The 15,294-nt window shown below is 35.6% G+C and overlaps 1 protein-coding gene across 1 annotated transcript; it reads right to left on the bottom strand.

The window, feature by feature from the left end:
• Positions 1-12,645: 12,645 nt before the first annotated feature.
• Positions 12,646-14,160, bottom strand: LOC141392508 (uncharacterized). Its single transcript, XM_073965445.1, has 2 exons — positions 13,557-14,160; positions 12,646-13,154 (listed from the first exon to the last, which is right to left on the bottom strand). The coding sequence occupies exons 1-2, from the start codon at positions 14,158-14,160 to the stop codon at positions 12,646-12,648; spliced, it is 1,113 nt and encodes a 370-aa protein (XP_073821546.1).
• Between the last annotated feature and the right edge of the window lie 1,134 nt (positions 14,161-15,294).

Consider the following 15,294-nt stretch of genomic DNA (forward strand, 5'->3'; position numbering starts at 1 on the left):
GTTTTGCCGAAGAAATAGGCAACCATTTGCTTCGAAGTGCTTCTTCCATGAACAACTTTCGTCTGATTTGGCACGCCTTCTGATTTGGCTCGCCTTCCTAAAAATTTAAATTTTTAGGAATTTAAATTTTTATTAATATTAATTAATTTCTCCCTGGAATCAAGCTTAATGACCGCCCTAATAGGCAAAATTTTCAAATAAATAAAATCAGCTGAGCCAGGCTGGGATTTGAACCAACCTCCTTGAAAAACACAAGAAAAAATGTGTTGTCACGGCGTATTAGCGTTTAGAGCCAAAATCATTACTTTCAAAGGCAACGCTAAGCTTTTGTTATGAAAGCACAACTAAATGGGCAAATACCAATTGTTGTTGTAAAAAAAACAAAAATTTCATTTGAAAGAAGAAAAGTTCGATGACATAGAAACCACTCCACAGCCGATATGTGTGAAGAGCCGCTCTACCAACGGCGAAACATGCATGTCACATAGCGGTGGTTGTGTGGGTCCGAATCTACGACTTTCCTTTTTCACTTGCAAAAATAGGCGGTCATTAAGATCGATTCCAATGAGAAATTAATTAAAACTAAACATTTCCTTTCGCGCTATATCAAAATTTTTTTGAGATTTCTTAACAAAAAATTCCCAGTACGAATCCCCTCGTGAGCCTATTTTTTGTTGTTGCGGTTTTATTTCTGATTTTTATAAGCAAAATTGTCACTAAAAAGTTATCAAGAAATAACCGCAGCCAATAGATTGTATAATATTTATTATACCCTACACCACTATGTGGGGACGGTACTATAAGTTGGTTTTGGCCAATATTGGCCCATACTTATATATACCAAAATGAATGTCTCGACGAGCTGGGACGGTCTGGTCATGTGTGTTCGTCCGTCTGTCCATTTAAACCTTGTAATCACGCTACATGACGCAATTTTGATCGGATCGTCCCCAAATTTTGGGTGTTGATGAGGGTCCCGGAGGGGAAGAATCCTATTGATTTTGGTGATAGTCGGATAATATTCAGGGGTCGGAATGGGCAAAAAACTTATTTGGAGAAAAGGTCAACTTTTCATTTTTGTGATTTTAATTATAATGACGAATATCACAGCTTTGGTTAGGGAGCTTCCAACAGCAAAGCCTGACTATGAAAGTAGAACATCTCACCTTTACAATGATGCAAAGTAGGTTGGCGTAGGTGGCCAAATAACGGATATATAGCAATAGTCGAAATCGCACTACAGGTCGCAATTTTGATTGGATCGTCACGAAATGGGTTAATGGGGATCCCACAGAGGAAGAAGCCTATTGATTTTGATGATGGTCGGATAATATTCAGGAGTCGGAATAAGCAAAAAGCTTATTTGGAAAAAGTCAAAGTTTTTTTCTTATGCGAATATCTCCGCTTCTGATAGGAGTATTCCAATAGGAAAGCCCTTTATATTGTTGCAAAGTATGTTGGCGTAAGCGGGCAAAAAACCCAGATATCACAATAGTCAGTAATATATCCAATTTATTGCACTTTTTGTAATCACTCTACAGGGGGGTTGATGGACAGAGGAAGAGGCCTATTGATTTTGGTGATAGTCGGATAATATTTAGGGGTCGGAATGGGGAAAAACTCATGTGGAGAAAAATTCAAAATTTTATTCTTTGGGAATATATCGGCTTCTAGTATGGGTATTCCAACGGCAAAGCCTGTCAATGGAAGAAGAAAATATTACCTTTACATTCGTGTAAAGTAGTTTGGCGAAGGTGGTCAAACAAGGGAGATATCACAATAGTCGGTAATTCATCCAGTTCTTCCTTTTTTTTCCAATCACGCTACAGGTCTCAGTTTTGATCGGATTGTCACGAAAATTTGGTCGCTTATGGGGGTCCCAGAGAGAAAAAGGCATATTATGTTTGGTGGTAGTCGGATTACATATTCTAAATGAAATGTTTACCAGTGAAAAGCTTATGCACAGGGGTAGTGGTGTAGGGTATCACATGGTCGGGTCCGTCCGACTATAGCTTTGCTCACTTGTTTTAAAATATATTCGCAGAATCTACAAAAACTTGAAAAATTTATAAACGTCGAAACAGTACTAAAGAAAGTGTTGTAGCAGTGAAAATGATCTATAAGATTGACCATCACGATATTTTTGTAGGTTTTATTGTTTTTGAGATATAGGACAATTCACTGAATATATCGTTTCCTTATAAAAAATTGCCATGACTGCAGTTTCGCAACTTAAACTTATATATCTCAAAAATGGTACAACCCAGGAAAAAACTAAAAAGCCAATCTTGTACAGAATTTTCACAGCTGTACCAGTTTCCTTAGCCGCATTTCGATAGAATTTGCGGTTTCCAAGCAAAATCGCGAAAATCTAACCGAAAAAACTAAAAATGTGACTTGAACTTCTATACCTCAAAACTGGTAAAACCTAGGAACAAATCATGATGGCCAATCCTCTAGAGAATTTTTACAGCTACAACATTTTCTTTAGCCCCATTTCGATAGAACTTGCGGTTTCCAAGCAAAATCGCGAAAACCTAAAAATGTGAATTTTGACCGCGATTTATACCAAACCCCCTTCAGTGATTATATCTGGTTTTTTGATGTTTCTTATCTATAAACATTGCTGTTTCAGTTTCAGTTTTCATTTAAAGTTAGTAAGGGCGCACCGTACCTGACATAGTTTTATAAGGAAGCGATACAGTCAGTGCATTATCGCAATTTGAACTTTTACATCTCAAAAACGGTAAAACCTACGAAAATATCATACAGGCCAATCTTGTAGGAAATTTTATCTGCTATAAAATTGTTTTTAACCCTATTTCCATAGGACTTGCGATTTCCAAGCAATATTGGAAAAAATTTAGGGGAGTACTTCTTTTATATTTCTTGAATAAAATGGACGGATTTTGCTCTATCTACATTCATGTTACATGTTGAGGATGATTACCAGGCTGTTGAGATTAATCCTAACATAAAACCTTCTTTTATATTTCTTGAAACAAATGGTCGGATTTTGCTTTATCTACATTCATATAAATGGCTACTTATTGAAGAAGATTACCGGGCTGTTGAGATAAATCGTAAGCTTCATAAGCGGAAAAAGAGTTCAAATAAACTATTTAAATTTATATGCATTTTTAAAATATGTGCAAATCATGTAATTGTCAAAATCACTTTGTCCGCATGTGATTTTCATGTGCAGGAACCCCATACCATTGATTTTGTGTATACATATTTTTAGAAATGTAACTTTTTACATTTTGAAGTGTAGGAACGTTTATGAAAGTATTAAACTCTTTCTCTTATTGCAGGAGTAGTACATATATCACAACTGATAATACATACTCCCTTCAAAACCGTTCATATGGGACGTCATCGTTTTTATTTCTAAAACATGGACCAATATTTACAATTTTCCGAATTGAGGGAAATACATAAAATTGTACAATACCGGCTAGACCAAAATCTGGATATTCTACATTTGGATAGTTAATGAACGGTTCTATGGGGGCTATGAGAGACCGCAATTTTCAAAAAAAAACAGAAAATTCGGAGGTACCATTCTATGGGGTCTATATGAGGACGTCGACATATACTGACAAATTTCAGGTGGAAAGTTGTAAACTCCCAGCTTTAATCTTCTACCAAATTTCACCCATTTTGATGGGATATATAGGCCACAACCTTCAAAAGACTGAAAATCGAGAGGTACTGTTCTATGGGGGCTATATAAAGGCGTGGACCCATACCGACAAATTTAAAGTGGAAAGTTTTATACCCCCAACGAAGACTAACTACGAAATGTCAGTCACTTGGGTGGGATATTGAGGACACAAACTTTAACATACCGAAAATCGGGAGGTACCGTTCATGGGGGCTATACGAAGACGTGGACCTTTACCGACATATTTCAGGTTGAAAGTTTTGCACCTCCAGCTAACACAAAATAACAAATTTCAGCCATTTCGGTGGATATTGAAGACACGATCTTCACAATACCGAAAATCGGGAGGTACCTTTCTACGGGGATTATACGAAGACGTGAATCTTAGAGTGGTTTTAAAAAATCGATGTCGGATTTTTTTTTATGCGGCACCCTCCTAAATGTTTAGTTTTGTTAAAAACTACGATTGCCAAAGTTTGAGCTCAATCGGAATATGTTAACACGTGCCACTGGGGCCTCAAAGTTTATATAGCTAATATTGAAATCTGACCCGATTTTCAAAACTTTTTTTTGTAGGATTACTTTTTTAGCCACTACAAAGAACTGGTAAACTGTTTTCATCGATTGGACAATAAATGTGGTCTGTAGAGTGATTTTGGGAAAATTCGCATTTGGCCCCATACAAATTTTAAAGAAATCGCTCTACAGACTACATTTATTGCCAAATGGATGAAAACAGTTTACCAGTTCTTGGTAGGGGCTAAACAAGTAATCCTACAAAAAAAATTGAAAACCGGGTCAGATTTTAATATTAGCTATACAAACTTTGAGGCCCCAGTGGCACGTGTTAACATATTCCGATTGAGATCAAACTTTGGCAATCTTGGTTTTTAAAAAAACTAAACATTTAGGAGGGTGCCGCATAAAAAAAAATCCGACATCGATTTTTTCCCTTTGAGTTAAAACCTGTCTAGTGAACCTGTACCGGCAAATTTCAAGTGGAAAGTTTTGTACCTCCAACGAAGATTAAAGATTAAACACCAAATTTCAGCAATTTCGGTGTTATAAAACTTTAAAAATATTGCAAACCGGGAATTATCGTTCTGTGGGGGCTATTTCAAAACGTGGACTGTTACCGATAAATTTCTGGGCGAAAGTTTTGTAACCCCGAAAAAGACTAAATACCAAATGTCAGCCTCTTCGGCACGATACTAAGGCTAAAACCTTCGAAATACCGAAAATCGGGTGGTTCCGTTCTATGGGGGCTATATTAAAACGATACCGACAAATTTCTGGGAGAAAGTTTTGTAGCCCAGAGGTGGATTAAATACCAAATTTCAGCCATTTTGCTAAGATAGAATAGTTAAAACCTTCAAAATACCGAAAATCGGGTGATACCGCCCTAGGAGGGCTATATCAAAATGTGGACTTATATGCACATTTTATGTAGAAATCTTTTTTAGCCTCTGGAGACACAAAATACCAAATTACAACCAATTCGGTGGTCACGTCACGCGCCACTTTGTATGGGGATCTACATAGCCCGTTTTCAATACCAAACGTTCTACGTACATACAATAAATTTTACCAAAATTTAATCCACCTACTTCAATCCGTTTGGATGCTAGATTGATTTCCACAGACGTACAGACGGACGGACATGGCTATATCGATACAGGCAATGCACGCTGATCAAAAGTTTGTAGGGTCTAACATTATTATTTCGAGTAGTTACAAACGGAATGATAAACTTTACCCCTTATTGTATGGTAGAGTGATGTAGAGGATGAACCCAGGAACGATCTTGACCGGATTTAACATGCCAAAACCTACAACTTCTTTTGGTCTCTATATCATCTGCGTCTACCATTATATGATGATGACATTTTGAAGCTAAATTTAGAGTGTTTTTTGATATTTTCTTCTAGTCGCAGATTTAAAAAAAAAATCATTTATAGGACTGTAATATTCGCAATTCTGAGTTATTTGATATATGTATCGTGAATGTAGTCTGCACAACTGCATCCAAATGAGGAAATCTTCGGTCATATTTCCTCATTTGGATGCAGTTGTGCAGACTACATTCACGATACATATATCAAATAACTCAGAATTGCGAATATTACAGTCCTATAAATGATTTTTTTTTTTTTTAAATCTGCTACTAGAAGAAAATATCAAAAAACACTCTAAATTTAGCTTCAAAATGTCATCATCATATAATGGTAGACGCAGATGATATAGAGACCAAAAGAAGTTGTAGGTTTTGGCATGTTAAATCCGGTCAAGATCGTTCCTGGGTTCATCCTCTACATCACTCTACCATACCAAAAATTGAAATAGGACAGACATTTTGGAAAGATGAGTGTTTAAAGGTAGGTCAAATTCGAAGATGGTATTTTGGTGGTTTAACCTACATTTCACACTGAATTAAAAAATCATAATACTTATAGGTCCATGTTTTGGTATAGCCCCCATATAACGGTACAACCCACTTTCGGGTATTTTGATGTTTTCAACTTTTCCGTATTCAACTTTTCCCTCTAAATTTGTCGATATAGGTTCTCGCCTTCATATAACCCCCATAGAACGATACCTCTCGATTTTCGGTATCTTGAAAGTTGTGGGCACAATAATCCACCGAAATGGCTGAAGTTTGGTATTTAGTCTTCGTTGGGGGTATACAACTTCCCCATCTAAATTTGTCGGTACAGGTTCACACCTTAATATAGCCCCCATAGAACGGTTACTCCCGATTTTTGGTATTGTGAGGGTTGGGGCACAAAAATCCTCCGATATGGTTGAAATTTGGTATTTAGTCTTCATTTGGAATACAAAACTTTTCATGTGAAATTTGTCAGTATAGGTCCACGCCTTCATATAGCCCCAATAGAACGGTACCTCCCGATTGTCAGTATTTTGAAGGTTGTAGCCTCAATATCCTACCGATATGGTTGAAATTTTATATGTAGTCTTTCCACATGAAATTTGTCTGTACAGGTCCACGCCTTTATATAGCCCACATGGAACGGTACTTCCCGATTTCCTGTTTTTAGAAGGCTGTGGCATCAATATTCATCCGAAATGGCTGAAATTTGATTTAAATTTTGATTTAACTTTTCCCTCTAAATTTGTCGGTATAGGTCTATGCCTTCATATAGCCCCCATAGAACGATTTGAGGCATTTTGAAGGTTGTGGCACAATATGAAATTTGTATGTATAGGTCCACGCCTTTAGATTGCCTCCATAGAACGGTACGTCCGGGTTTTCGGTAATTGAAAGTTGTGGCATCTCCGAAACCGCTGGGGGTATAAACCTTCCCACCCTAAATTTGTCGGTACAGGTGCACAACCATAGAACGGTACCTCCCGTTTTTCGGTATTTTGAAGGTTGTGGCCTCAATATTCATCCGAAATGTAATTTGGGGGTATTCAACTTTCTCCTCTAAATTTGTCGGTGTAAGTCCACGCCTTCATATAGCCCCGATAAAACCGTACCTTCCGATTTTCTGCATTTTTAAGGTTGTGGGCACAATAATTCACCGAAATTTCTGAAATTTGGTATTAAGTTTTCATTTGGGGTATAAAGCCCCTAGAACGGTACCACCCGATTTTCGGTATTTTGAAGGTTGTGGTCTCATTGTTGCACTGAAATGGGTGTAAGTTGGTATATAGTCTTCACCGTTTGCAATAATTTAGTTGACTAACTATACATAGTTTTGGTATACAACCACTATTTCGATGAGGCACAGCTTTGGTAGTGCCAAAGAACACCCAAATCAATTATATTTTTCTTCCGAATATGTTCCAATATAGATGATTCTGACATTTATTTGTATCTTATAAGGCGGCGCGGTTCCTGTGGATACATTACTAAAAGTTCATTCTCCTCGACACTGACTGACTATCACACTGACATGTTATATATGATGACATTGCTAGTGAAAAGTTTAAAGCTAAAGTTTTCATAAATTCCATTCTATTATTTTCAATCAAAACATTTGTAGCCACCAGTGGCTTCTTATTGTGAAAGTCCAATTTGTTTTGAATTTCGGCTAGCATTGAGTGCACTTCAGATTCAATTTAACGAGAAAATAAAATGATGCGACTGCATACACACACATATGTACATCCACCTTTTGCATGATAAAGGTGTATCAGACATATTCCGCTAGTAGTTGGATACAAAATGTTGTTATTGTTAGCCTTAAAACATGAGACAAAACCACTTCAGGCTTTGTTCTGGGAATACAGAGTACCATGGAGTAGCTGAAATGAAAGCAATAGCCACAGTAACAAAACACTAGACCTTCTACGGTGCCAAGTTGACAATGTGTTCGGTTAAGAGTTTGTGGACAGTGGGGTTATAGAAATAAATGGAGAATTCTTAAATTAATTAATCAAATCATTGAATTAATGACTCCAACAAAGGTTTCTCCCAATAATAAAATAATTCGTACCATTTCCATTCGATATTATAAGCCTATGTAATTAAACGCAGTTATCTTCGAAAACCAAACAAACTTTTATTATTTACTATTTGTTTTTTCTCCAAACACCGTCACTGTATTATAACCAGGGTTTCGGAGTCGAGGTATTTTTGGCTCGACTCCGACTCCGACTCCAGGCGAGTTTTTTTCACGACTCCGACTCCGACTCAGACTCCGGGTCGACTCCGAGAGTGAATTCCTATACCAGTAAAAAAGAATAAAATGTGCACAAATTTTTAACTTTTTCCTATATTTTGGCCTATATAGGCTAATGTGTTAGTTTTTCCTTACTTAGTCATTAGTAAGGGCATTGGTTCGAATACATTCGAACATGTCAATACTGTTTCTGCCAAATCTTACATTGAAAATAGCACAGTTTGAAAGATTTTGTCGGTTTTCATTTTCTTGCACGAGTATATTCTGGATGGATTTCTTCCGCGTGAAAAATCTTTAAGCCTTCAAAATATTTGAAAATGATGGGGCAATACAAATCGTAAGGACTACATGCAATAAAAACTATAAGCATTTTACGATTTTGTGTGCTTAGCCTTAAAAGGAGACCAATTGTAAAGCTCCATAAAAGCCATTTTCATGATTTTTTTTCCGAGAAAACTACGTAAGTTTTTGGCAGAATTTTTTTTTTCATCTGAAAGAGAAAAATATTACGAAGGTTTGAAGTCGTCTACGAAAATTTGTTTTCATTAAAGCATTTTGCGGTGCCACCTCTATCTCGAAAACTAATAAACTAATTGCCATATATTTTTGTGGCCGATTTCGATAAAAACAAGGTTTATATGCTGCATACAAAATAAAATAAATTGTTCCCATCCAACGCTCATACTGAGGCAATATTGTTCCGATCGACTTAAAAATTTGACCACATATTCTATGCTATTTATACTTTCTACCTTTTTCTGAAATTTATAAATAGGGATCACCCCTTAAATTAAAATTCAGCGCTCACGTTTTGAACTTTTGTGTGGAGTGGATAATTTTATTGAAATATTTGAGATATATTGTATACACCACTCAGCATGAAGGCAGATGGATGTTTTCTGGAACTGAAAATTAGCAAACGATGAGATTTCGTGCATGAAAATATACTACAAAAATGTTGCTAGGAAAATTTTATGTAATGTCGCTTCACTAGGACAAGAAATCGATGTTGTCATGCTTTTATTGTCCTTTATAACTTTTACCCGATCCTTTCTTATGAAAACTCTATGATTATGTATTTCATTGAATTTCGTATATGCAATTGAATGTGCAGAAAACTCTGACAGATTCTGTTATTTGAATATCTACATCTAAAGCCCTCATTGAGTATTTAATGAATCCTAGATGAAAGATTCTCCGTTTGTGAGGCTTCTGTTAACCAATAACGAATTTATGATGCCTAATTCAGAAGCGTAACCATCCGAATGCGAACTTAACCGAAATACATAAGTTTTTTGAGAAAGTAACGGGTAAAACTGATAACGGACAATTAAAACGTGACAATATCGATTTCTTGAATATGGGAAACCTACATATAATTTTCGGTGGAACCTTTTTGTAGAAAATTTCATTTTGTTTTACTTTATGAGTTCAAGAACAAAAAGGACATGGAAGAAACTAAGCTAGAAGGACAGCATATTTTACATAAAGGTTCGTCATTCCATTTAACTGAAAACATGTAATCTAAAAATGGTGAAACAATATCTCCAAACAGAGATATGAAGCTATTTTCTCAATGATTGATGAGGGTCAATCAAAAAAATCATTATGTCATGACTCAGAAATTTCAGCTATGGGATCCTTTGGGGTTCTCAATAGGGGCTTTCATTCCCAAAACGAATTTTCCTCCCCAGATATTAACTTCCTCTTTGTGTCACAGTGTATTCAGTAAGATTTCCCATATAGACCACAATGTCTTTAATAGAAGACAATGATGACTTCTCATAAAAAAAACAAGATGAGAATACCAATAGACGTTTGTGAGAAGACCAGTAAGACTTCTGACGAAAGAGGTTAAAGGTCAAATCTTAATTCGATTGATAGAACTTTACTATTGTTTGCAAAAATGTGAAGAATCAATTGGATCAACAAAATAGGGATGAATAGACTACACTTCAGAGGATAGTAAATATCCTGTGAGTTGTCCTTTAACTTCATATAATATATAATTTGCATATATATTTTCTTTTACCTTTCTTTTAAAATAAATAATCATTTTAAAGAAATGTTCTTGTTCCAAATTTAAGGTCATATATCTATAACGTAGAAAAAAATTTTGCCCGGAGTCGGAGTCGAGTTATTTTTTTCGACTCAGACTCCGACTCCGACTCCAGCAAAATTGCTCGACTCCGACTCGTAGACTCCGACTCCGACTCCGACTCCGAAACCCTGATTATAACTACAATAATTCTCTCTCTCCACAAATATGTACCGGTTATTGAAGGCACAATTTGATGCTTATGCCGATGATATTGCTTGCTGTTGCCACCGATGACGATGATGATAATGATGATGACAACAATAATGATAACAATGTAACACCCATCACACCGGTGTTAGTGAGTGATGTTGATGATAGTAATAGCAGCGACCATGGGTCTAGGATAACCACAGGGTATGAGAAAACAAAACGCTAAGTGCTTGTTGACAATGACATATTCACGGGAATAAGGGAAGCAGACAAGCTAAACTAACCCCAAATACCCCATAGCATGTTGTAAGGTAACTTCAATTTGTTTTGAAGTACGAGTTGTTCATAAACACATTCTGTATAGACAGACTAGAGGGAAGATGGTGGTGGTCTTGGATATGTTATGCATCTACAATACGTTGATATTGACATTTCTGTTAGCGGGGGTCAGCTTGAGGGTGGTGGTACTCGTAGTGGCTGGAAAGTTTGTTTTATAGTCGTAAAATAGTTTTCATTTATGTTGCGAATGCAGACATAGCTTAGAATTGTTAAGCGTGATGGAAATCTATGTTAAATTTACACTAGTATTAAATCAGTATCAACTGTTATATGGAAAATGCTTTTTGGAAGGAGATATTCTTCTAGTATTTTAAATAAAAGTTTATTTTATAAAAAAGTAGTTTAATCTAAATTAATAAGAAATACTTAAATAACCACTGAAATGAATAAAAATATTTTAAAATCTGAAATTTAACACCAAAGATTATTAACAAAATCTGTGTCAGAAATCTGTAAGGAGTATATGGTAATATGAAGCGCTCTATCAACGGTTTTTATTATTATTTTTGGTAAACATGTTAGCAAATCTTGACTATAATTTTTGATAAACAAACGGTTAGAATTTTGTTTTTAAAATATTATTATTGAGAATTAACAAAATGTCTAGAAAGTGGCGAAGCTCCATCGGGTAGCATCGCTATATCGATGGACATTCACCAATGGACTCTAAAACTGTAATTTAACATACTTCTACCTTAAATATCAACATTATGCAAAAACGATCATGTTTTCTATTGAATAATGATTCTAAAATTCACAAAAGAGACAGATTTTAGCAGTAAATTGGGGTAGGTACCTTGATTTTAGGTACAAAAAATAACAATATTACTAAAATAAAATACGTTTACCATAATATTCGATTTTAACTTCACATTATATCCATGCACAGTGGATCCACTTGTATGAAGAAAGTGACCAAAAATATTTCCAGTGTAAATATCAAGCTAAAGCTGCACTGCTTACAGCTTTGTGCTATCGCGAAGATTGTTTTAAGAAACAATGGGCGTAGCATTCCCGCCTCTTTCCACTCTAGAGGAGGTAAACAAAAGCACCTATTATCTTACGAAGCAAAAATATACATGGGAAAACAAAACATTCTCAAAAACAACGTGAAAACCAGCCAATTTAGCGGGTTAAAAATACCAACATTTTTGTTTCAAAATTGGTAAAATTTTTAATAAAAATCTTATAGCGATCTTCGTGAACTACACGTACCGCCCACATAAGTCATATTTGGAAGAAGAATTCTTGACCTTTCCATTGATGTAAATTATATTAATGTGAGCCACCATATAAAGTCTGGCGCTAGATGGCAGCTCACATTAGGACTGGATAATCTTAAACCCATTAACCATTGCAAAATTATTCCCGAGGTAGCACTGCACACTGGTCGAAACCATTGATCTAGAGCCATCCCTGTACATATGTATGTACTTCGAAAATTTCATTAACATCGGTTTAGCCGTTTTTTAGTCTACACGCTAAATACAAACATTGATTTTTAAGTCTAAAAGGAGATGAGTATGTTCTAAATATTTAGTTGTTTTAAAAAATGAATGTATGTCAAAACCTGCCTCGGTTAGATACAAACATTTTAAAACATAAACAAACCAAATCCGTTGTTAATTGGTCGGCTTTTTGATTAACTTACGAACACCTTTTGAGTTTTATATAATAGAGAGAAAAAGAAGATGTCTGAACAAACGAGCAGCGATATGTAACGTTTACCTTTATTGATAATTTTAATCTCTATATCTAAAATTATGATAATACCATAGTTCTAAAAAGAAAATAGCTCCACTGACAACTAAACCAATTACAATAACCAACCAAGCGATTTGTAAATCATCGACAGTCATAGCTTGTGGTCCACGCTCAGGATTTGGATCGACCAGAGATAAACGTTTCAATTTCACGAGATCATAAAATGCACTTGCATACCATGCATCCAACATACCAGCTTGATGCACCCGGTGTAGAAGATAATTAAATGCCTCTTTAAACTGAGAATTTGGTTGTAGTATTATGTTCCAGGGTATAAAACGATGTACAGTTAAATTGTCATACGTACAAAAGGATTTGTAACGGTGATACTTTTGCTTCAAACTAAATAATTTCCATTGAGACAATGCTGCATAGTAACCAGTAGTTGTGTTGAAATCAAAACGCATTCTCACATATTCGGTAATATTTTCGGTAATGACCAGGGATCGAAATATGTCCAACATGATGCCACCCATAACAGACAAATCTGCTTTTAGAATGTTTATTTTTAAAGGTGATTCTCTTATATCAGCTAAAGTTTCAATCTGTCGTTAATGTGGTGGACTTGTCACAAGAGTATTCATATTTGCTGAAAATTGCGTGTTGATATTAAGACCGGCAAAAAATAATAGAATATAGATAAGTTTTAGGCCACGCCAAGGTGAACGGCGGCCGGAAAAAGATAAACCCAAGACTCCACCTATGATACGATTATTGAATAACAGGTTCAAATAGTTAAGGTCTCCATCAAAATAATAGTCGATGAGAAAATGTAAAAATGAAAATAAAACACTGCAAACAACAACTGTGCCAAAAAAATATTCATTGAGCAGAATTCGAAACATATCCCGGATGGTAAGTGGCTGGGCACAGGGTACTATTAGCATGCCTTGTCCGATTTCATAAACATCTGAGGCATAAATCCATGTACTGTGACCAGGAGTGGAAATAACATGCAAACACATTGCAATATCTATCAAACGTTTTGTGGCCATATCAGCAACTATGGTAAAGTGGTCAACTTCGCCCTCATTTAGAGTTTTATACATTCGTAGAGTACCATTGAAATGCTCGACAAAAAGTAAAACCAATCTGGCCACATGTCCATTTAATTTCCAATTTCCCTGTACATCTTTATATGCAACTGTTGCGGGAATCGATTGATCTGTATGGGTGGTTATATTGACTCCATGCAAATTACGCCAATGCTGAGGATAATAAACCAATTTTGTCTCTCTTAGACTCCTAAATTGCCAGTGAAATTTCGGATATGGCTTCAATTGTTGATAATCCAATGGAATTTCTTGCGAACTTTCTATAAAATGTAGCAGAACATTGGTCATGGGATACTCTTGGAGTAAATTTAAGCATGTATCCATAAACTCTTGCTTGTTGATTATATTCTGGGCAATAATCAGCACTCTAGACTGTCGTATATAATACAGAGATCTGGCTGCGATTTCCATTAGTTCCACATTCAAAGCATTTTCCATTAAAATTATTGCCAAGATTTCAGAATTATATTTTTCCAATTTATAAACGAATTCCAAATTTTTGGATAAAAATATTTTGGGATGAGAAAAACTAGAAATATCTGCTAGTCTTGGATCCTCAGCATAGCCATCCAGTATTACAACCAATGTATCATAGGTTCGTTCGTGGTAGATTTCTTTTAAAAAGTTCTCATAGAAATTCACTTCTTCATTCACTTGGATTGTTGTAATTGTCGTACTCCACGTTAGCATGACCAAAGGCGCAATACAAAGTGCCACCATCGAAGTGAAAGAATACATTGTGACTATCACATCAGAAGTGCTGGTTGCCTTTTATATTAAAGGAAAATCATTACATTTTTTCGTATCATTTATCACATCTAGAAGGAGTCTATGATGGCCTGCTTAATTATACTACTTGAAATCAATCAAAAGATATTTGATATCTACTTGGCCAACGGCGAAGGTATTCTTAAGTGTCAAAAGGCTTCGAATGAAAACATTGTAATATTAATTTGAACTAAAATAATTAGAGTAATTTGTTGCTACTGATAAGCTATCAATAAAGTCACTAAAACATCTAAATTGAATACAGACTTCCGCATTATATACGTTCTGTGTTGAAGGTATTAAGATAACACGTGTCGATTTACCCCTTTACTTTCTCCACGGAGGAAGAAGTTAGTCAATACCAGTAAAAAGTCGTTAAATTCGGTAGGGCTGAACTTTTTATGCCCTCCACCATAAATAGTCCTAATTAAAATGCATTAATTAGTTTCCTTTCACAATTTTAGGTGGACAAATGCCTAAATTATCTAATCTAATCTAATCTAAAAATATGTTCAGCCAAGTGAAATGTACCACCTTCGGGGCTATATTAAAGTGTCGACCTATCTTTACAATTTTTGGTGGAAAAGTTTTATAACTGTATGGAACCACAAAAGTCAAATTACGAGTACCTCCACCAAACAATGTAGCTAAGACCCTCAAAAATACCGAAAATGTGGAGGTATCGTTATATGGGGACTATACCAAAACATGGACATATATTGACGGTTTTTGGTGGAAAGGGTTCGTAATCACCGGGAAACTCAAATGTCAAATTGCAGCCATTTCGGGTTAAAAATGCAGCTA

This window comes from Musca autumnalis, unplaced genomic scaffold (assembly GCF_047663935.1).
Source record: "Musca autumnalis isolate F117 unplaced genomic scaffold, ASM4766393v1 scaffold_2, whole genome shotgun sequence".
Taxonomy (NCBI): domain Eukaryota; kingdom Metazoa; phylum Arthropoda; class Insecta; order Diptera; family Muscidae; genus Musca; species Musca autumnalis.

Bases quoted from the DNA above. Each gene is read 5' to 3' on its own strand.
- LOC141392508 (XM_073965445.1), bottom strand. From the start codon at position 14,160: ATGGAAAATGCTTTGAATGTGGAACTAATGGAAATCGCAGCCAGATCT. The intron at 13,155-13,556 runs GCATGCTAATAG...TTCTAAAAGCAG, and splicing joins TGTTTATGAAATCGGACAAG to ATTTGTCTGTTATGGGTGGC.